The sequence below is a fragment of the Artemia franciscana genome, chromosome 14 (genome assembly GCF_032884065.1).
Source record: "Artemia franciscana chromosome 14, ASM3288406v1, whole genome shotgun sequence".
Classification (NCBI taxonomy): Eukaryota; Metazoa; Arthropoda; class Branchiopoda; order Anostraca; family Artemiidae; genus Artemia; species Artemia franciscana.
In genome coordinates this window covers 19,415,968-19,439,517 of record NC_088876.1, presented here as the reverse complement: position 1 = coordinate 19,439,517, position 23,550 = coordinate 19,415,968, and the positions used below count along the sequence as shown (strand labels likewise).

The 23,550-nt window shown below is 35.5% G+C and overlaps 1 protein-coding gene across 1 annotated transcript in view; it reads right to left on the bottom strand.

Annotated features, from left to right (window-relative positions):
• Window positions 1-5,094: 5,094 nt before the first annotated feature.
• Window positions 5,095-23,550, bottom strand: part of LOC136035424 (uncharacterized) — a 150,806-nt gene continuing 132,350 nt past the window's right edge. Inside the window, exons 20-21 of the mRNA XM_065717216.1 lie at window positions 20,788-20,910; window positions 5,095-8,645 (exon numbers count right to left, since the gene is read on the bottom strand). Coding sequence (XP_065573288.1) covers window positions 8,548-8,645; window positions 20,788-20,910 — 221 coding nt within the window. The 3' untranslated portion in view covers window positions 5,095-8,547. The remainder of the gene's footprint in view (window positions 8,646-20,787; window positions 20,911-23,550) is intronic.

Genomic DNA, 23,550 nt, shown 5'->3' with positions numbered 1-23,550 from the left:
CTCAATACCCACGAGAGATGATGTAACAAATAGATAGGGAAAACTTTAAAACATCCTCAAAAAGTAGGGAAATGGCGACACAGTGTTACAAGAGAAAGTTTCAGTCAGCAGAGAAAGAAAGATACCTGTGCTCTGGAGGAAATAAGGAGCAAGCTTTCGAATAGGGAGATCCTCAGTACAATTGTCACGAATAGGGAGAAATTCAGAAATGATAATCGAGGGAATACAATCAGGAAATAGCTTACCAAACACTAAGAGAGGATACAAATTAGACACAAAAGCTGTAATACACTTGAAAAAATATTATATTAAAATAGGTGGGAAACAAAACAAACTCACCCCTCAGATGCTAGGCAAAATAAGGGGGAGTTGCCAATCAGAAATGATGCACATACGGAACGAAGAAATATGGAACAAATGTATTCAGAAAATGAATTAATAGAATATAACGATAGGGGAAATCAATGTAAACCAAGTAGCAGGAATAGTTTGGGTTCAATATTCAGCAGGGGGTCACGAAAAAGTAGTTAAGTTGACCTTACGCGAATGTTGGATTTCTTAAGGCAAAAAGAGGAGAAAGATAGAACAGCCAAAGAAAAGAAGGAGAAGGCTGAAATAATAGCCATAGAAAATAAGGAGGAGGCTGAAAGAATAGCCAAAGAAAAGAGGGAGGGAGCTGAAAGAATAGCCAGAGAAAAAAGGACAAGGCATATATGAGGAAAGGAAGGCATGGATGGAAATGATTGCAGGGGAAAATTCCCAAAAGTAACAACAATTGTCTACAATAAATATAATGCACGCCCATCAATGAAAGAAAATGACGATGTATATTTGTACCTCTACAAATTTCAAAAGAAAAACCGTGGGACTAAACGGATGACCGAGAGGGAACTCGGTGTCATTAATTCAGCCCTAGCTTAGCTAAAAAGAACAAACTGCATATAAATCATTACCAATGTATTACTCAAATGATTTTGAAAAATTAAATCAAGCCAGTTTTGAAAAGTTTCAACTCTCCTCCAAATACTTTCAAAGAAGATTTAGAAGCGAAAGAAAGCGAGACAGCAAAACACACACAAAAAACGGGCACAAATTGGAATATATGTTTAATAGGGATAGAGTTAGAGAACTATAGAATGTTAGAAGACCCGGAAGAAGTGAAAGAAAAAATTACAGAAGTTTGATGATATGGGGGAAGAGAAAGATAGTGGCTGACGGAAACACAAGAGCAACACGTTCCAGATCTAGCAGGAGACAGGAACGATGTAAGCCAAATACATGTAATTAAACACTAACAGCAGAGTCAACAGGAAATTCACTTCCCTCAGTAACAACGAGGGATGATTTTACCGTAGATAGATACTTCAACCTCAAAAATTGAGGAAACGGCGTCTCTATGCGACGAATCCAAATTTCAACCAGTGGAGAAAAAGATCTGTACTCTGGAGAAGATTCTCTAACAAGCTCACAAATAGGAAGCTTCCCAGTGCGACCGCGAGGGAAGAACAAATAGAATCAGAAATGATAAAAGAGAGAATAAAGTCAAGAAATAGCACACCAAACAGTATGAGAAGATACGAAGTAGATACGGAAGGTGTGATACACGAGGGAAGCTATTGTATGAAAATAGGTGGGAAACAAAACAAACTTGCCGATCAGACTTGCCGATCAGAAATAATACACATATGGAACGAAGAAATATGGAACGAACAGATTCAGAAAAAGAATTAAGAGAGTAAAATGATAGGGGGAAGCAAAGTAGACCAAGTAGCCCGAATAGTGTGGGCTCAATATCCAGCAGGGGGTTACGAAAAAGGAATAAAGTTAATCTTAAGCAAATGTTGAATTTCTTAGAACAAAAAGTGGTCTTAGAACAAAGAAAATGAGGAGGAGACTGAAAGAATATCCAAAGAAAAGAAGGAGGAGGCTGAAAGAATAGACAGTGAAAAAAGACGAAGCAGATAGGAAGGAAAGGTAAGCATGGATGGAAATGATTGCAGGGAGAAATTCCCAAACGCAACAACAATTGTCTACAATAAATCTAATGCAAACCATACACCTCCAACCAATGAAAGAAAATGAATGTTTAGATTTGTACCTTTACAATTTTAAAAATCTGCAGAACTAAACGCATGGCTGAGAAAGCAATGGGTGACATTAATTTAGCCCTGGCTTAACCTCAAAATACAAACGGTATTTAAGGCATTACCAATGTATTACTCAAAAGATTTTGAAAAATTAAAACAAAAAGTTTCAAAAAGTTTCAGCTCTCTACCGAACACTTTCAAGGAAGGTTTAGAAGCGAAAGAAAGCGAGACAACGAAACGCACAAAGAATACGGGTACAAATTGAAAGATACATGTTTAAACTAGCTAGAGTTAGAGAACTAGAGGATCTTAGAAGACCCGGAGGAGATGAAATGACAAATTACGGAAGTGGTAGAGAAAACAGTAATGGAACCATTTTTAGAAAATACGCACACGGAATTGAAAATATACAGAATTGAAAAATAAGTTGGAACAGAAAATCCTGCCGAATCTTGTGATCTGGCAATGGAATGCGAGGATATCGTAAGTCGTGGCTAGCGTCAAAAGTGGGATTTCCTATATCAAAATATTTGCTTGCATTTGGATCTGACTGGGACTAGAACACACCAGAAGAAGTAGGCTGAGGCTCATACAGACCTAAATTTAGATTATGAGCTACAGATTTCTTTTGTTCCGTTTCATTTCTGCTCTATCATTGCTTCCTACTTAGACTAAAGCCTTTGATAGCTGCAATGGCAGTTTAAAAGATGTCCGAGAGATATATTTTGTAATCCCTTTTCTTGAAACTCTTTTTCTTCATTCTCTTTTATGTTTTGAGCACTAAACTTATGTTTATAATTTATTGCAATTCACTGATTCTACAACAAAATTAGCAATTCGCAAACATTGCATTGCATAGCAAATAAATAGTTGAACCAATGACTGAATTATAGTTAAAACCAAACGTAACCTCTACTCAAATGGTCAAACGGGATGCATAGTAGTTTATTGATGCACAGTAGTTTATTGCGTGACATACGACTAAGAACAAAAAAGTAGTTTATCAAGCTTGCTGTTCATCTTCGAATTCTAAATAGCAACATAATCAAACAGTTCGTGGTAATGAACTGTAGTAAGGAGCGACCCGGCTCAATAGTAACCAAAACTCTAAAAAATGGAATTTTGATACCAATAGTTACATCAAAAGAATCACATTTTAATGCTGATTTTAAATATATAAGCTTCATCAAGATAAGTTATACCCATCAAAAGCTACGAGCCTGAGAAAATTCGCCTCATTTCAGAAAATAGGGGGAAACACCCCCTAAAAGTTATACAATCTTTACGAAAATCATACCATCAGATTAATCGTATCAGAGAACCTTGTTGTAGAAGTTTCAAGCTCCTATCTACAAAAATGTGGAATTTCACTTTTTTTTGCCAGAAGACAGATCACGGATGCGTGTTTATTTGTTTTTTGTTTTTTTTTTCCCCAGGAGTGATCGTATCGACTGAGTGGTCCTAGAATGTCGCGAGAGAGTTCATTTTAACAGAAATTAAAAGTTCTAGTTCCCTTTTTAAGTGACCAAAAAAATTGGAGGGCACCTAGGCCCCCTCCCACGCTCATTTTGCCCAAAAGTCACCGGATCAATATTCTGAGATAGCCATTTTATTCACCATAGTCGAAATACCTAATAACTATGTCTTTAGGGAGGACTTACTCCCCCGCAGTCCGTGGGAGGGGCTGCAAGTTACAAACTTTGACCAGTGTTTATATACAGTAATGGTTACAGGGAAGTGTATAGACGTTTTATGGGGATTTTTTTTTTGTTTACGGGGGAGATTTTAGGGGGGTTTACGCGGGAGGATATTTCCATGGTAAAACTGTTCATGGGGGAAGAAAATTTCAATGAAGGGGTCGCAGGGTTTTCTAGCATTATTTGAAAAAAACAATGAAAAGGAATAAATATGGAAAGTTTTTTCTACTGAAAGTAAGGAGCAGCATTAAAACTTAAAACGAACAAAAATTATTACGCATATGAGGGGTTTACCTCCTCGTTATACTTTCACTCTTTACGCTAAATTACTTTTAGTAATTTCAACTATTTATTCTACGACCTTTGTGATTCAGAAGTCATTCTGAAGGAATTGGGACAAAATTTAAGCTTTAGGGTACAGAGCGAGGTATCGACGAGTGTTGAACCTCCTCATACACGGAATAAAACATGCGAATACAGAAGTTCGTTATGTAAATTAATTCTTAAATTACGTATATTTTTTTACCAATGAAAACGTTTGCAAAAAATTAAAAGTTCTAGTTGCTTTTTTAAGTAATAAAAAAATTGTAGGGCAACTAGGCCTCCTCTCTCGCTCCTTTTTCTCAAAATCTTCCGATTAAAACTATGAAAAAGCCATTTAGCCCAAAAAAAATTAATATGCAAATTTCATTTTAATTATTTATGCGTGGAGAGCCAAGATAAAAAAATACATTAATTCAAAAACGTACAGAAATTAAATAAAAACGACAAGTTTTTTTAAATGAAAGTAAGGAGCGACATTAAAACTTAAAACGAACCGAAATTACTCCGTATATGAAAGGGGCTTTTCCTCCTCAACGCCCCGCTCTTTACGCTAAAGTTTCTTACTGTTTTAAAAATAGAGTTAAGAGAAAGAGTCAAACTTTAGCGTAAAGAGCGGGGCGTTGAGGAGGAAAAGCCCCTTTCATATACGGAGTAATTTCTGTTCGTTTAAGTTTTAATGTTGCTGCTTACTTTCATTTAAAAATCTTTTTTTTTATTTAATTGTAAATAAGAAGCGAAGTTATGCCTCGGGCCAAGACATATTTCTGGAAAAATTTAATATCTCAAATGAAAAAGGAAAATAACATTCAAATTAAAAAAAGAAAATAAAATTCAAAGTGTCTTGAATGTACTGTAAATTTGAAAAACAAAGCATTAAAGGCTAACGACGCTACTATGGACCCGCAGTTTGTAACATCTGGCGAAAGGGCAAACCACAAACCATAGCGCGGTTGTGACACGTTAAGAACAAATCTGTTTTCGCGTTTTTCAGTATTCGTATCAATTTTCGGAAAAAAAAACAAGGAAACTAGTCAAAAAATTAATTATAGTTTTAAGATTGGGAACAAAGATTATAATGCTTTATTTCAAACATAAACACAAAAAAAAACATGAACGGTGGAAAAATAGCAGCAAACATTTTACAAAAGCTCCATCAATAACATTTTGCACACTAAATGAAGACCCTGTCACAGATAAGTATCTTAACTGATATGCATAATAATCACTCAATTAAATTGCCAACACTAATGTGCTAAGTGTTATAAATCAAATTAATCTTTGGCGTGTTTTCCATCTACAAAATTCTAGGATACACCAGCCTTATTTTAGAATAGAAAGAAGGCTAATTAACTAACGTGTTGAGCGGTTTCACTGATTAAAACCGTCATTGCTATAGTTCTAATTAAAAAAAAGAAATAAAAATCAAACCCGTGCCTCACATATTGCCTATCACAATATTACAATGAGTCCGATAGCACACGTCGGACTACAGTCCGATATGAGGCATACGTTAAACATATAAGGAAACAACATCATATGAAAGCATGGGAGCCAATTGGGAAAAACCAATTTTTTAGAGGGGGCCTATGCCCTAGTTCCTTCTCCCTTGGTTACGTTTCTGATTGGATTGTTTACTGTAGTACCTCGCACTACTTATATTTATCCAAGCACACTTCCCAGACTGGAAGGGTGAGGACTTACAAGTATTTTACATTGTTATTCAAACTGTATCACTTAAGAACAGTTCAGTGGTTTCAATTCTCTGAAATGTAGAGGAAGGGCAAACTTACCGTTTTTTAAATCAACATTCCCAAAGAAGGAATTTTTCAATCAAAATACCCCTGAAAAAGTTCTGTTCAATATTTAAAGGGAAGCTAGAAATCTAGAGGGCTCAAATACCAATCATCTTCTGACCCTTTCCAAACGATATCACATGAACAGGTCTGATCAGGCCTATTGCGTACGTGCCTATATAGTACTTTTTTCTTTACAATAATCCTCATTACCAAAGATAAAGGTTCTTGAAGTTCATATTTTTGGCTTTGGATATGAGTGCAAGAATCAGTCAACCTTGACCTTCAATAGAAAATCCGTACGTCAAACTTATACACGACAATTACTAAAATACTTTGCATTTTAAAAAGATGGCTTGACGACATTGTTCATGCCAAAGTTATAGTTTTTGAAATAGTCCTTTTAGGCCTCAAAAGGAACTTCAACAGTCAATCAGCTTTGTTACCGAACAAAAAATCCATGCATTGCTTAAAATTATCTAAATAACTAACAAAATGAGATCAACGCTTCTTGTTTGAAATACTCGCCACCAAAGCTTCGTTTCCTTGAAATAATCTTTTTAGTCATAAGAGGTGATTGAATAGTGAATCAACCACGCTCCCTACAAAACAAATAATATCTTGTCTATATAGTGTCTGAAAGAAGAAATTAGATTGTAACAAAATGTGTAGCCTTTAACGTTTATGAGTGTAAAGTCTTTAACGTTTAGCACAGCCGGACAGTTAAATAGGGTTTTAATGGGGTTCAGCCCCAAAATATTAAATAAGTAATACTGAGAGCAAAGTTAGATGTAGATAAGGAGAAAAGCATATCACTGAAAGGTGGCTGCGAAGCATTCTATTATGAAAACACATTTGAGAACTGGATGTTATTACTTAATATTTTTAACATTCTTTCCTTCTATTTACAGACTTAACTTTGACTTTGACTTATTCTGCTTTACTTTTAGACTAGATTGGATCTTATTAGTCATTTTGTTTGTGGCCAGTTTACTGTGGCCACACTTTAATGACTTTACAGCTTGGGAAAATGTTCACATTTTTTCAGTAAATAACTAAAATGCAAAACTTATCGGTTTTCATTAAAAACACATAACGTTTTAAACTAATTTATGAGTACAAAAAGTATTTAACATGGCAAATGGTTTAGAACGTTATAAACGTTTAACAATTAGGCATTTCTTTGATTGGATACTTGAAAATTAAACTATCCATACATATACCTAATTTATGCATGGAAAGAAACATGCATGATATATGAATAGTATGAATAGAGTTATACGAAGCCTATTTTTGAGTTTTATTTAGCCTAATATTAGGATCACTCCTTAATTACAGTCTTACTGTTCGTTTCCCCAAATATTTGATCTGTAGCGCAGCACAAGAGTCTAGAAAAAATATTTGACGAAAACCTGTTATATAATTATTTCAGAAGAGAGATCTTGATTTTATATGTTTGTTTTCGAAAAAGAAACTCATCTTTGAGTATTTCCAAGCTTTGAGTTTTTTTTTAGCTGGCTACCAAAAATTCTCTTTTAAAGTCTGAACACATGTTGTTAAATTAGAGAATAACTGAACAGTTTTCGTTTCTGATGGCCAAAACAGAGGAGTAGCAGGAGTGGGAGGGGCCAGAAACATTTTACGTGGAAAAAAATGTAGGTCATTTTATTTGTAACACATTTTTCGTTTCATTCTAAGGCTAGTCACAGTGCCTTCTCATCATAAAAGACTTATTATCGCTCTTGTTTTATTGCTCACACACAAATTAAGCCCTATTTGAGCTAACAACAGCGTTTACAATATAATTTTTATGGTTTCACCATCAGAACAGAAAACGATTAGTATAAGTCGATATACTCTGGCTCAGGCAAAAGCAGATATAACATGCAAATTGACTAACAATAAAATCGACTAACAAAAGTCCTATCGAATAAGATGATGACCTAATTTATGAAAACTGCAAAATAAATTACATTTTTGGAAAAACCGTACATGACAAAAAAGGAATATTTGAGTGACACTAACAATCGAACAAATCACAAATTAAAATCTATTTTGGCCAAATTACAATACATCAAAACAGTCATCTTCTGAAAAAGCGTTAACAGCAATAAGAGTGCGAATTTACCAAAGTATGGGGAGGCCAAATTTTTTCTTTTAATGAGTAAACAAAAATAGATATTTTCCAAAATCTATGGTGGAGAGGGAGCCACCATAGAAATGAAAACATCATTTTTTTTTTAATCAAAGGAGCGACCACCCCAAGGCTCCTTCAAATTGGTGGATAGGATATAAATAATATCTCTTAATATAAATTAGTTTTAAACAGAGGCTGAAGATGAAATAAAAAGCAACTTACTTCAAAATTGAAATAAGATGATCATTCAAATTTTCAATCGAGTGTAAAGGGTGGTTGCTTAAAACACTTCTTCAAAATTTCTTTGTCATATAAAAGAAAACTAGACCTAAACAAACAGTTTCGCTTGCTTCAAACACCTAGATACCTTTACTGATGGCATGGAAGAAAAGCAGAAGCAGTTATTCAAAATACATGCTGACTGTAGTCTTTTATAAATTAAAACGTCTAAAATTTTCACACATAGTAGCTTAATTAGAAAAAATAAGAAGTATAAAAAATGAGCTTTGTCACAAAATTGTGCAATCTGATACTGAGCACCCAAGAGCATTGTTTCTATCAGCCAGTGATTGTTTTGAGACTATACTGTGTCGCTGATAAATTTGAGCTGAAAAGAAGAAGAAAATATTAGCACTGTTTTGCTCTCATTAAAAGCGTGGAATTATTTGGCCGTTTTACCACTCAATATTTCAAGATTCACTACAATCCCCATCATTTAAGAATTACTGTCAATCAATCCATCATAGATAGGGATTGAACTATTTATCTTAGTTAGAAACATCTTTACACCCACTTGAAATATTTCAGATCATTTACTGACTTAACAACAGCTTTGCTAACTTAACCAGTGGCTTAGTTTCGTCAAAATCCTGAGGGGGGGGGGGGGGAAAATTGAAGCCACTTTTCCCAAGTCAAATTAAAATGAAAGTAGAAAACGAATCTTATAGTGCCATATAAGCAAATTTATAGCCTAGTAGAGAAAACTTGTCTATTTCCTTGGATTCTTGAATTATGTAGGTCTCTCTTAGTTTTGGAAAGATTTTTGAAGACGTCAAATTTCGGCTGGGGGGGGGGGGTAACTAGGGACTAGGGGGCAAACTGGTGTCTAGGGGCAGTTGCCTCCAGCTCTGTAGGAAATTACGCCCCTGAACTCAACGGAAGTAGTCTAGTTAAGTAAAATTCAATCAGAAAACATTTTTTTAGTAGATTTTGAAAATCTTTGTTTTGCCTCTTCTAAATTAATATTAGTATTAATATTAATATTTATTAATATTAATAATAATTAATATTAATATTAAGATATTAAACTGGCTGTTGACAACAAAATTTTCAAATATAAATCTAATCTTTGTTAATTCGGAAAAAATAGAAAAATTGAAGTATTTTTAACTTACGAACGGTTGATCAGGTCTTAATGAAATTTGATGTTTGGAAGGATATCGTGTTTCAGAGCTGTTATTTTAAATCCTGACCGGATCTGGTGACAATGGGGGGGGGATATGGGAGGGGAAAACCTAAAATCTTGAAATACACTTAGAGTGGAGGGATCGGGATGAAATTTGGTGGGAAAAATAAGCAAAAGTCCTAGATACATGATTGACATAACCGGAACGGATCCGCTCTCTGTGGGGTAGTTTGAGGGGGGGGGGGGGTTAATTCTAAAAATTAGAAAAAATTAGTTATTTTTAACTTACGAACGGGTGATTTGATCTCAATGAAATTTAATATTTAGAAGGATATCGTGTCTCGTAGCCCTTATTTTAAATCCCGACCGGATCTGGTGACATTGGGGGGGAGTTGGGAGGGGGAAACCTAAAACTTGGAAAACACTTAGAGTGGAGGGATCGGGATGAAACTTGGTGGGAAAAATAAGCAAAAGTCCTAGATACATGATTGACGTAACTGGAACGGATCCGCTCTCTTTGGGGTAGTAGGGGGAAGGGGGTTAATTCTGAAAAACTAGAAAAAAAACGAGGTATTTTTAACTTACGAACGGTTGAACGGTTGTCAATGAAATTTGATAGTTAGAAGGATATTGTGTCTCAGAGCTCTTATGTTAAATCCCAACCGGATCTTTTGACATTGGGGGGGGAGGTGGGAGGGGAAACCTAAAACTTGGAAAACACTTAAAGTGGAGGGATCGGGGTGAAACTTGGTGGGAAAAATAAGCACAAGTCCTAGATACATGATTGAATAACCGGAACGGATCTGCTTTCTTTGAGGTAGTTGAGGGGGAGGGGGGGGGAGGTTTAATTCTGAAAAATTAAAAAAAATGAGCTTTTTTTAACTTACGAACGGGTGATCAGATCTCAATGAAATTTGATATTTAGAAGGATATCGTGTCTCAAAGCTCTTATTTTAAATCCCGACCGGATCTGGTGACATTGGGGGGAGTTTGGGGTGGGGGAACCTAAAATCATAGAAAACGCTTAGATAGGAGGGATCGGGGCGAAACTTGGTGGGACAAATAAGCAGACGTCTTAGATACGTGATTTACATAATTCGAACAGGTCCGCTCTATTGGGGGGGGGGGGTTAATTCCAAAAAATTAGAAAAAATGACGTATTTTTAACTTGCGAAGGAGCGATTGGATTTTCATGAAACTTCATATTTGGAAGTACCTTGTAACTCAGATCTCTTATTTTAAATCTCAACTGGATCCAGCGTCATTGGGGGGGGGCAGTTGGGGGGACCGGGAATCTTAGAAATATTGAAAGCGGTGAGAACAGAATGAAACTGGATGGTAAGAATAAAAACCTGTCTAAGATACGTGACTGACATAACAAGACCGGATCTTCTCTCTTTGGTAGAGTTGGGGGGGGGGGTAATTTTGAAAATTTCGGTATTTGTAACTTGCGAAAGGGTGACCAGATCTTAATGAAATTTGATATTTAGAAGGATCTTGTGCTTTAAAGCTCTAATTTTAAATTCCAACCAGATCCTGTGACATTGGGGGGAGTTGGAAGGGGAAACCGGAATTCTTGGAAAACGTGAAAATTGGGGTATTATTATCTTACGAAAAGGTGATCAGATCTTAATGAAAATTTTTATTTAGAAGGATATCTTGTCTCAAAGCTCTTATTTTAAATCCCGACCGGACCTGGTGACATTGGGGGGAGTTTGGGGTGGGGGAACCTAAAATTATGGAAAACGATTAGATTGGAGGGCTCAGGATGAAACTTGGTGGGAAAAATAAGCAGAAGTCTTAGATACGTGATTTAAATAATTGGAATAGATCCGCCCTATTATGGGGGGGGGGTTAATTCCGAAAAATAAGAAAAAATGACGCATTTTTAACTTACGAAGAAGTGATCGGATCTTCATGAAACTTCATATTTAGAAGGACCTCGTTATTCTTATTTTAAATCTCAACCGGATCTAGCGTAATTGGGGGGCAGTTGGGGGGGGGGCTGGAAATCTTAGAAAATACTTCAAGCGGTGAGATCAGGATGAAACTGGATGGGAAGAATAAAAACCTGTCTAAGATACATGACTGACATAACCAGACCGGATCTTCTCTCTTTGGTGGAGTTGGGGGGGGGGTAATTTTGAAAGTTAATGTATTTTAACTTACGAAAGGGTGATCAGAGATTAATGAAACTTGATATTTAGACGAATATTGTGCTTTAAAGCTCTTTCCGACCAGAATCTGTGACATTGGGGGGAGTTGGAGGGGGAAACCAGAATTCTTGGAAAAGGTGAAAATTCGGGTATTTTTATCTTACGAATAGGTGATCGGATCTTAATGAAATTTAATAATTAGGAGGAATTCATGTCTCAGAGCTCTTATTTCAAATCCCGACCAGACCTTTTGACATTGGGGGGAGTTGGAGGGGGAAACCTTGGAAAACACTTGGAGTGGAGGAATCGGAATGAAGCTTGGTGGATAGAATAAGCAAATGTCCTTGATACGTGATTGACGGAACCGTACTGGATTTGCTCTCTTTGGGGGAGTTGGGGGGAGGGGTTCTGTGATTTGGCGAGTTTGGTGCTTCTGGACGTGCTAGGAGGATGAAAATTGGTAGGCGTGTCAGGGAGCTGCACAAATTGACTTGATAAAGTCGTTTTCCCGGATTCGACCATCTGGGGGGGGGGCTGAAGGGAGAGGAAAAATTAGAAAAATTTAGGTATTGATAACTTACGAGTGGGTGATCGGATCTTAATGAATTTTGATATTTAGAAGGACATCGTGACTCAGAGCTCTTATTTTAAATCCTGACCGGCAATAAGCCTCTTATTTTCTTGAGAGCTCTTGGCTCTTAGCTCTTCTTGCATCGTCACAAGTGCCATATGAGCTCTTAGCTCTTGTTGTTATTGAACATATTAATTTGTTATGAAAACATTGATATCAATAAAGTAAACAAACAAATTTCAAGTTATATATTTTAAATTTCTTAGTTTAACTAACGTAACTTTTAACTGTCAAGTGCGAAAGACTAGTCTTTTTTATGGCACTTGGTATTAACCAAGTAATAGCAATCGCAAATTCTGCCGGTCTCTCGGTCTGTTGGTCCCGGGTTTGCTACTTTAGGCACTTGCAGTTAAGCTAGGACGATGAAATTTGGCAGGTGCATCAGGGACCAGACCATATTAAATTAGAAATAGTCATTTTCCCAATTTGACTATCTGGGGGGGGGGGGAGTTGGGGGCCCGTAAATTCAGAAAAAAAGAAAAATTGAAGTATTTTTAACTTACGAACGGTTGATCAGATCTTAATGAAATTTGATGTTTGGAAGGATATCGTGTCTCAGAGCTGCTATTTTAAATCCCGACCGGATCTGGTGACATTGGGGGGGGGGGGAGTTGGGAGGGGGAAACCTAAAATCTTGGAAAACACTTAGAGTGGAGGAATCGGGACAAAACTTAGTGGGAAAAATAAGCACAAATCCTAGATACATGATTGACATAACCGGGACTGATCCGCTCTCCTTTGGGTAGTTAGGGGGGGGGGGGGTAATTCTGAAAAATTAGAAAAAATGTGGTATTTTTAACTTACGAACGGGTGATCGGATCTCAATGAAATTTGATATTTAGAAGGATATCGTTTCTCAGAGCTCTTACTTTAAATCCCGACCGTATCTGGTGACAGTGGGGGGAGTTGGGAGGGGGAAACCTAAGACTTGGAAAACACTTAGAGTGGAGGGATCGGGATGATACTTGGTGGGGAAAATAAGCACAAGTCCTAGAAACATGATTGAAATAACCGGAATGGATACGCTCTCTTTGGGGTAGTTGTGGGGGGGTAATTCTGAAAAATTAGAAAAAATGAGGTATTTTTAACTTACGAACGAGTGATCGGATCTCAATGAAATTTAATATTTAGAAGGATATCGTGCCTCAAAGCTCTTATTTTAATTTCTGACCAGATCTGTTGACATTGGGGGGAGTTTGGGGTGGGGGAACCTAAAATCATGGAAAACGCTTAGATTGGAGGGATCGGGATAAAACTTGGTGGGATAAATAAGCAGAAGTCTTAGATACGTGATTTACATAATTGGAAAGGATCCGCTCTATTGGGGGGGGGGGTAATTCTGAAAAATTAGAAAAAATTACGTATTTTTAACTCACGAAGGAGTGATTGGATCTTCATGAAACTTCCTATTTAGAAGGACCTCGTAGCTCAGATCTCTTATTTTAAATCTCAACCGGATCCAGCGTAATTGGGGGAGTCAGTTGGGGGGACCGGAAATCTTAGAAAATACTGAAAGCGGTGAGAATAGAATGAAACTGGATGGTAAGTATAAAAACTGTGTAAGATATGTGACGGACATAACCGAACCGAATCTGCTCTCTTTGGTGGAGTTGGGGGGGGGGGGTAATTTTGAAAATTGAGGTATTTGTAACTTACGAAAGGGTGACCAGATCTTAATGAAATTTGATATTTAGAAGGATCTTGTGTTTTGAAGCTCTAATTTTAAATTCCAAACAGATCCTGTGACATTGGGGGGAGTTGGAGGGGGAAACCGGAATTCTTGGAAAACGGGAAAATTGGGGTATTTTTATCTTACGAATAGGTGATCGGATCTTAATGAAATTGGATAATTAGAAGGAATTCATGTCTCAGAGTTCTTATTTCAAATCCCGACCAGATCTTTGACATTTGGGGGAGTTGGAGGGGGAAATCTTGGAAAACACTTGGAGTGGAGGAATCGGGATGAAGCTTGGTGGATAGAATAAGCAAATGTCCTTGATACGTGATTGGCGGAACCGTAAACGTACTTATTTTAAATCCTGACCGGCATTAAGCCTCTTATTTTCCTTTTAAATCAATCTATTGATTCATAAAATTTTGTTAGAGCTCATACCATATAATCTCTTGGTTCTTAGCTCTTCTTGCCTCGTCACAAGTGCCATATGAGCTCTTAGCTCTTGTTTTAATTTCCTTGAGCTCAAAATCTGATTATTTTTACGTATTTGTTTATTTATTTGCTAACCCATCATAAAGCACACAATGAGACGGAACTTAGTAAAAGGAAAACAGAAAAAAATACAATAGATAAAAAACAACAACACGAAAAAGGTCGTGGAGATGAATGAAACAAACCACTGCTTTAATAGTCGCACCCATTCATTTGGGAAAATTTAACTTTTCGATTAAGTGTATGAATCATCTAGCAAGTGACGCTTTGGGTATGCCCAGTAGCACCACATTTGGAAAATGTGGTGCCACTTACTATTATGCTTGATATTTTAATTATTCTTGCAGTTGGACCGATTTTCATTGAATCTCTTAGGAGCGTTTCTTAATAGGTACGCGTTGGGAAATATGTTTTGAATGTCCGTGACTTGCCACATAGAGCAGTTTTAGTACATTTGGGGATCAATTGTTTTTGTGAACACTTGTCAAGGTTACCTTGTATCGCTTAAACGCGGCAACAAAAGCTGGCTTCTTCAGTAAAATATCGAGCAATGGCTCCACGTATTTTGCACCCTCCTTTATCTGGCCTGCAGTTTGCTTTGAACGAACTACAAGTTTGTATTCTTTTTTAAGTCAGTATAAATCAGCTATGTTGCCGTCAGGGCATCGACAAAAGTTATCAATAAAAACCCTGCTCTCAGTTTGGCCCTTTAGATCGGTTGGAGGGCTGTTTAGAACAACAGAAGAGGAGGGTCTTGGGTATTGAGCTTGAGGAGGTTACAGTGTGCCTCAGGGGCTAATTGGAGAGTGACTTGTATTTATGGTCAAATCGTCTATTTACCTATATTAATTTAGATTGACTTTCAGAAAAAGAAGTTCCTTCAAAGAAAAATAAAAACTATATTAAGATTTAAGATAAGCAGACATTAAATCCTATAATAAGTCAAACTCAAATGTCCTGAAACTACAATCAAAGAATGAATGTAACCCCAAAGAAACAGGAATTAAAATAAATGATAATACAAAGCAAAAAAAAAATTATTTATATCGATATCTGTCATCTCTACGTTTCATGTGTTTATATCTTTTACTTTCTGTGGGTTTGGGGTTTCATTTATGGTTAAAAAGTAGTTTTTGGCTCCTTTATTTTTGAATTAGTACTGGACCTTATTTCTAAAATTAAGCGTGTCAAGTACCGACCGCTCACTGATTCAGCAACTAGCACCTATGGTCGATGGATAGCTACTTACCCTTTTCCAGAGGTCTATTGAGACGGAAGCTTCGATAAAAATGCCAACTGTTCACCGAAGTTCTCCACGCCAAATACCTTGATCTTTTCCCTGAAAAGACTTTCACTAAATGTGAAAGTGAATGTGAATGTGAACTGTGGACTACCCCCAAATCAAAAAACTAATCCAAAAGAAGTGCAAGCTTTTTCAAGAAGGAGATTCGCAAAACACGAAAAAAATTGCCAAATCACATCACGTCTCTCACGAGAAGTGCAAAGAAAGATTACAAGCGTGACCCTGACGGAACTTTCACAACTGTTGACAAGGTTAATAAATATTTCACCCGTACCTGGACCTCATTTCCTCCTCCCACATAACCCCAGAAGTCTGAAATACTTGTCTCTTGCGCAGATGAAGATGAAGTTGTTTCGAAGAGATGACAACCTATAAGACCCTGATTAAGGTGAAAGTAAACAGTTCTGCTTATCCAGACAAACTTCCACCCAAACTAATTCGAGAATACGCTCCATTCATTTCGAAACTACTCTCACTGCTGATAAACCTGTGCTTTCATATTGGGATCTTTCTAGCTGTTTGGAAGAAAGCTTACGGTAGAGTAATTCCGAAGGTTACTAACCCTAATAACCTGTGACAAACGTAGACCTATTTCGCAAACACCATACCTTGATTAATCAAATCTTACTTGATTAAATAAAAAAATCTATCAAGCAGAGACAATATGGCGGACTGAAAGAATGTAATACGTCAGTGTACCTAGTGCAGATGTATGATAGTTTCCTCAAGTGGGTCGAAAAGGCTCACAGTTTTGTCGACCTTGGTGCCATAGACCTCCGAAGAGCATTTAATTTAATCAATCACATTGTAGCTGTCATTAATCTCAAGCTAAGGGGGGCTAAGAAAAAGACTCTAACGCTCGTTTTGGGCTTTCTCAGTCAGAGGATGCAGCGTGTGTTTGCTCTCTACGCAGATGATAGTAACTCCGAATGGTCCTCATCCACCTATGGAGTGCCTCAAGGCACTAAGCTTGCTGCTTTGCTAAGCTTGCTATGACGACCGTTACAAGTTCGTGGATGACCTGTCATTTTTTCAGTGCCACAATTCAATTCAAATTTGTTCAGTGTTTTCACAAAAGAGTGCGCGAGCTAAATCTTGAGATTAATTGGAACAAGTTGAAGATAGTACGCTTTAACCCGCTAAAAAGCGCTGTTATGAAGCCAAATATTCCATTACCTCTAACAAGCAATATCAGGATCCTTGGACTTACTTTCTCCAATGACTTCAGCTTTGCAGCAAATATAGAAAACGTAGTTCAAAGTGCAAATGCTAGTCTACAGATTTTATACGGTATACGTAGGTTCAGTGCAAACACAGAGAGTATTAAGTATGCATACCTAACGTACGTCCACCCCACTCTGGAATATGCGTACCTTGTTTGGGTGCCCTCAATACTTAGAACAATGTATCTTTGTCAGGAGCTTGAATCGGTTCAGAAGCGAGTGATAGCGGTCATCTTGGACCGCCGTGACATCCCTAGGTAAAGGCTCTGGAAGTGCTAGGACCGCTGTCACTCCAAAACCGATACGAAACTCTGATAATGAGCTTTGAAAAGTTCTTGCCTTCTAAATCTCAGCACCGTGACATTCTACCTGATCAGCTTCTACCATCAAGAACGATAAAGCAAGATAAGTTCCAGTTAAAGCAAGAGCAAACCGACATGGCAATTCTTTCATCCCGGTTTTCGTCGACTTGTACAATAAGAGTTAATGTTTATAGTTTGATTTATATTTACAAGTGTAGTTTGATTTTGGATATGTTGTAAAGCAACGCAACTCAGCGATAGCTGCCGAGTTTTTTGTCATTAAACCTGTCTACTACTACTACGGCTACTACTACTCGTATTTGGTCCTATGTGCTTATTTAATTTCATTTGTGAGAAATCTCTTCCTGGAAGTCTTTTTAAAATTAATTTCTGTTAGATTTTATTGTCAAAGTTTTATTATTTGTTTACTATGAATATTTCTCCAGTTTTTAAGGTTTCGGGCTAAAGAATTGATATATGGGATTTTAATTTGAATTTTTATCTTCATTAGGTGATCTGAATGTTATCTTTGATTGTAGTTAATTATATTAAAAACTGTAATTTAACTTTCTCGATCAAATTAATTTCTTCATTTACTCAAATTGAACTAATTTCTTCATAAGGCGTGCCGAGGATTCACCAGAGCAACACGAAACCAGGATTACAGTTGACAGAGATAGTAGAAAAAGAAGGCGTGTCGAGGAACCACGCGAGCAACGCGAAACCAGACTTGCTGCTGAAAGAGAAAGTAAAAAAGAAGGCATGTCGATGTATTACAAAAGCAATGTGTCTATAATTGCCTGGCATTTAAGTACTGCCCTTCCGATAATGTGATATCTTAAAAAGGGAGTTATGCACAACTAATGTTTACGAAAAGGTAAATTTACAGGATGAGAATTTAATTGACAAGACTGAAGAAATACTTTTTAAAAAATTTAATATTAAATAAATGACAATGATAAAAAGTTTCCTTTCCTATATTGGACTGTAAAATTTCATAAGAATTCCCCTAAACCACGGTTTATTCCTGGAGCAGCTAAATGTCCAACCCGCATTGCGGCTACTGACCTCTCTTTAATTTTAAAGGAAATTGTAAATAAACTTAAAACCTATTGTTCTGGTATAAAAAAGTTTTAGAATTTTAATCCATATTGGAGTGTTAATAATTCACTGCAGGTGATAGAGTCTTTAACAATGGTTTCAGCTAAAAGAATGGAGTCTTTCGATTTTGCGACAATTTATACTAATTTATCACTTAATGCAGTGTTAGATAATTTAAAAACTGTTATCAAGAAATATTTCCTCTTATCTAGTAAAAGTTTCTTAAAAATAGACACTTATAATAAAAAGGCTATATGGACAAATTGCTTTACCACAGTTAACTTGAGATGTTACAGCTTGGATATGATTTTTGAGTTATTAGAATTTGTTTTATACAATACTTATATAAGATTTGGTGGTGATTTGTACTAGAAAATCGTGGGAATTCCCATGGGTGGGAATGCCAGCCCATTTATAGCTGACTTGTTTTTAAGTCAACTAGAATATATATATATGATGGATAAGAATAATCCAAATAATTTAAAACATGTTTTGTCAAATAATAAAAGATATTTAGATGATATTTTGGTCTTAAATTGTATGGATTTCATTGATATTTCTAAAAATATATATCCATCAGAGCTTACTCTTGAACCTAGTCATGGCGCTGGTCATGAAGATCATTTCTTAGATTTAAATGTTAATATTTGTGATAATAATAAATTAAGTTTTAAAAAGTATAATAAAACGGATGATTTTGATTTTGAAGTGATTAGTTTCCCATTCCCTGAAAGTAATATACACTCAAATATCACATATTCTGCGTTTTTCTCACAGTTAATTAGTTATGCAAGGATTTGTAGTAATTATATTGATTTTAAAAATAGATGTAAAATCTTAAGCCAAAAATTGATATCAAGAGGTTTTTCTGCAAATAAATTAACTTGGCAATTTAAAAAATTAAATTTTCATTATAACGAACTTTTAAATAAATATCAAAAGAATTATCTGGAAATACTTAAAGAAATTTTCAACTAATTTCGGAGGTTCGACAAATGATGATGCAGCGCCATTTATTTTGAATTGTGTTTCTAATAGAGCGGATTTTTTTAAAAAAATAGCGACATGGTAAAGATGAATTCTATAATTGTTTAGTTCATTAAATTTTTTTTTTTTTGCAATGTGTTAATACTTGTGATTTGGTAAATTTTATCAGATTTAGTTTACCTATTGTTGCTAAAAAGAGGGATATATTAACAGGATAAGCTTGTTTTGGTGTTACTTGGTTGTTTTACATTTACTGTTTTTTTCATAGGCATGTGTTTCGGGGGTGATACCTAACACGGGGATGCCATGGATATTCTGTGGTAGCCACAACACTTGGCTGGGTAGAGAATTTAAAGTGGCGAAACCCTATAGGCCAGTGTATTCTCCTGATGAGCCCTTGTGTTGGGTTGTTGCCTCTGAATTATTTGTCTTTATTATTTTTTCTATTGTTTGGTAAATGACGACTTATACTTATTGACGACATGACTGCCTGTCCATGGATTATTCTTTATGGTTGATTGTGTTTGGCTATGCTGTTTGACCTATGTGATTGTATGGATGAGTAGGGTTAAGGCCTCATTCAAGTGCTGGTCTATATTAATCACTAATTTAGGAAAACAGTCTTCCTTTTCTCCTTCTGTCTCTTTTTTTTGCCTCTGAATTATTTGTCTTTATTATTTTTTCTATTGTTTGGTAAATGACGACTTATACTTATTGACGACATGACTGCCTATCCATGGATTATTCTTTATGGTTGATTGTGTATGGATATGCTGTTTGACCTGTGTGATTGTATGGATGAGTAGGGTTAAGGCCTCATTCAAGTGCTGGTCTATATTAATCACTAATTTAGGAAAACAGTCTTCTCTTTCTCCTTCTGTCTCTCTCTCTTTTTTTTTTTTTTGTGCTGTTGCATTGGTGATTTCTCTTTTCATGATATATATATATATATATATATATGCTAGCCATGCAATCAAGTACCTGTGACAAAAGTACAGATTATTTGTCCGTTATTTAGAAGGTAATTTTCTTAGGCTAATTTAATAGTTTCAATTACGATCGATAAACTGTTTATGTAGTGTGGCAATTAGCCTGAACAAAATGTTCCCAACTTAAGCCGGTTAGCAAAAGCTAGTGTTCAAAAAGTGATACAAGTTTCATTCAAGTGTATTTATCATTTTCAGGAATATACAACTCGCCAAAAACATATAATATTTGAACATTAAAAAATGTTAACGTGAATACATTTAAAAAATTTCTTAACATAAAAACGATTTGGTAACTAATTTTTCAAATTTTAAAATCAGTTTTGTAATTTGAAACTCACAGATAAACAACGACAAAAAAGTAGCTTAGAAAAAAAGAAGATAACTGAACATGTATAATTCAGTTCATTGTCTAAGAATCGTCAGTATTTTCTAATACATTCTCTTCGGGAGTTTATAATCTCTATTGAAATTTAAAAAATATTTACCTGTTGTCTTGCCATTCAATTCAAGATCTATGGGTCTTGATCTCAAAGGTTTTGAAGTTGCAGCCAGTCCTGTTGTTTCTTGTAGCTGGTACCAATGTGGCTGTTCATCCACTATGCCTGGATCTGCAAAATTAAATCACGTATTAGCTAAAGTAGCAAAGTATAAATATTTTGATTCTAATGATTAGGACCTAATCTAATTGGTCAATACTTTTTTTTAATAATGATGGAAATCTTTCTTGCATAGCGAATATATACAGAAAAAGCACGAAGCGCAGTATTCTGGGCTTGTATGGCTGCTGCTAGAAAACTCCACATTACACATATGCGTTGGGTCACCACACCTTCCATCAACCAACATGCCAAAATAATATTATAATTCTGATCGAGAAAAAAACAAAAATTAAAACTCATCCTCATTCAGGCAATGACGTCTCAACTGGCAACGCAAATCAGTCCTATCTAACTGATTTTTCAAAAAAGAAGGCAACCCACTCCACCACCCTAGAAGAGCTTGGCGACTGGAAAATACCGTCCTTGTCGACACCGACCTTGTTAAAGGTTTCTTAAAATCGGGAAAGACTTTTTGAAGGCCAGAGAGATACTTACCCTTTTTGAAACGTTTAGAAGCGTAACAAAAAAAAAAAAAAAAAAAAAATCAAAACAAGAAATTTTGAAGTTGATTTAGGAATTGGCATTCCCTTCCGTGCCAATACATTTGCAAGACAATGAATACCAACCAATTTCAGAACAAAAATAGCATCGTCGTTTCAGATTTATAAATACAAATACTGTAGGGTAACAAACATAAAATAAATTAAAAACACGGAAAAATTGGAGTATTGAAAATGACTTACATATGTGTTAGCTAGCCCAAGAGCTTAAATTTATATTTGTTCCTGAACTTAAAATTTTATGCTTCATGATTTTAAATTATTTTCCTAACACGAAAACAACCAAATTAATCTCTTAAATTAAATCGTGTCTATCGTGGCAGATGCAAGGAACATAAACTATGTTTCAGTGAGTCTTAGATTTTAATTAAATTAAAAGAAAAGAAAAAAATTTTCAGCTGAAAGTAAAGAGCAACATTCAAACTTAAAACGAACAGAAATTCGTCTGGCCAGAAAAAGGTGGGCCGACCCTTCTTCTATCCCTCGCTCTCCACACTAAAGTTTCTTAGTGCTTAAAAAAAGGTTTTTATTCTGATTAAAAAACAATTGAGTTTCAGAAGTGGTTCTTATATAACTATAAAAAAAATAAAGCTTTAGCGTAAAGAGGAAGGTGTTAACGATTTTATCATTATTGGAAAACGAACCGCCCTAAAGATTCATTTTGAGCTTATTTTCTAACCGGTAAAACTTCTCACTGAAAGTATGAGAAAGGCTTTCAAACAAATTTGATCACGAAACTTTAACAAAAAGTTGAAAAAAAAATATAAAACACTTTAATCTTAAAAAAACAGAAAAACTAAAAACCAATTTTTGAAATAACAAAAAATTAAACACTAATTTTCAAAAAATCCTTGCATACTTAAAAATCATTCTACTTCCACTAGTTGTTTCCTTTGTTCATCAAAGAAAAAGAACAAGTTTTTTCAACTGAAAGTGAGAAGCAACATTTAAAATTAAATTGAAAAGAAATTATTCTGTATATTTTTCAACCCTTGCTCTTTACGTTGAAGTCTCACAAAGAACTGTGAAAGTTCTTCAAAATACTTCTCATTCAAGTTCGATGGCCCTTGTTTTTGAGCGGTCTTTCTTAAATAATAATGACACATAGTTAAACTTTAGCATAAAAAGTAAGAATTGAGGAAGGGGCAGTCCCCTCATATTCGGAATAGTTTCTGTTCGTTTTAAGTTTTGATATTGTTCCTTAATTTTAGTTGAAAAAATTAGTTTATATTTATTTTTGAATGTTTTTTTTAAATCATGCCAGGAAATCCCCCTCCATTCCCTTTGTCCATGTGAAAATTTTCCCTGTAAAATGTCCCTCCAAATACCTCCCCGCATCCGTGATCTTTCTTCTGGCAAAAATACAAAATTTCGAATTTTTGTAGAAGAACTTAAAACCTCTAAAGTGGGTTATCTGATATGCTAAATCTTTTTGAGTTATTTTCATATAGTTTGTGTCATTATTGAGTATTTTTCGATTTCTTTAAAGCGGTTTTGCAGAATTATATAGGCCTACCGGATTGTAGCATGGCCCATTTTTTCGAAAGTTCCATTTCTAATTCAAGCCGAGCCAAACCTGTTTTGCCATATCTTACCTATGCTCCGGAATATTCAGGCGGTTTTGCCGAAAAAGATATTCATTCTGTTTTATCTCAAGAAAGACTCACCTTAGCCCAATAAAGTAAGCATACCGATATAAGTGATTTTTCTCTTAATTTTGAATAATATGAACGCTCTAGCTACAGTCGATTCTTAGATACAAATGTCAAAGTTTTCTAACTCGTTTTTCACCCATTTGTGGGAAAACAGATTTGGCAAAACCGTTTTCAGGTGACGTGCTGATATTATGGCAATTGAAAAATACACTGCTCAAAAAGAGACGAAAGACAGCCTCATAACATCGAATTTTTTTCCAGTATACGCCATAGTTTCCCTAGATTCCTGAGTTGATTTAATCTTTTATCAAACAATCATTATAAACAATCGATTAGCCAATCGATATTAATATCCGAAGCCGATGTGTAATCGTAAGAATCTATCTTGAAAACAAATTTGGAAAGTATATAAGTGAAAAAAAAGCATTGGTAAA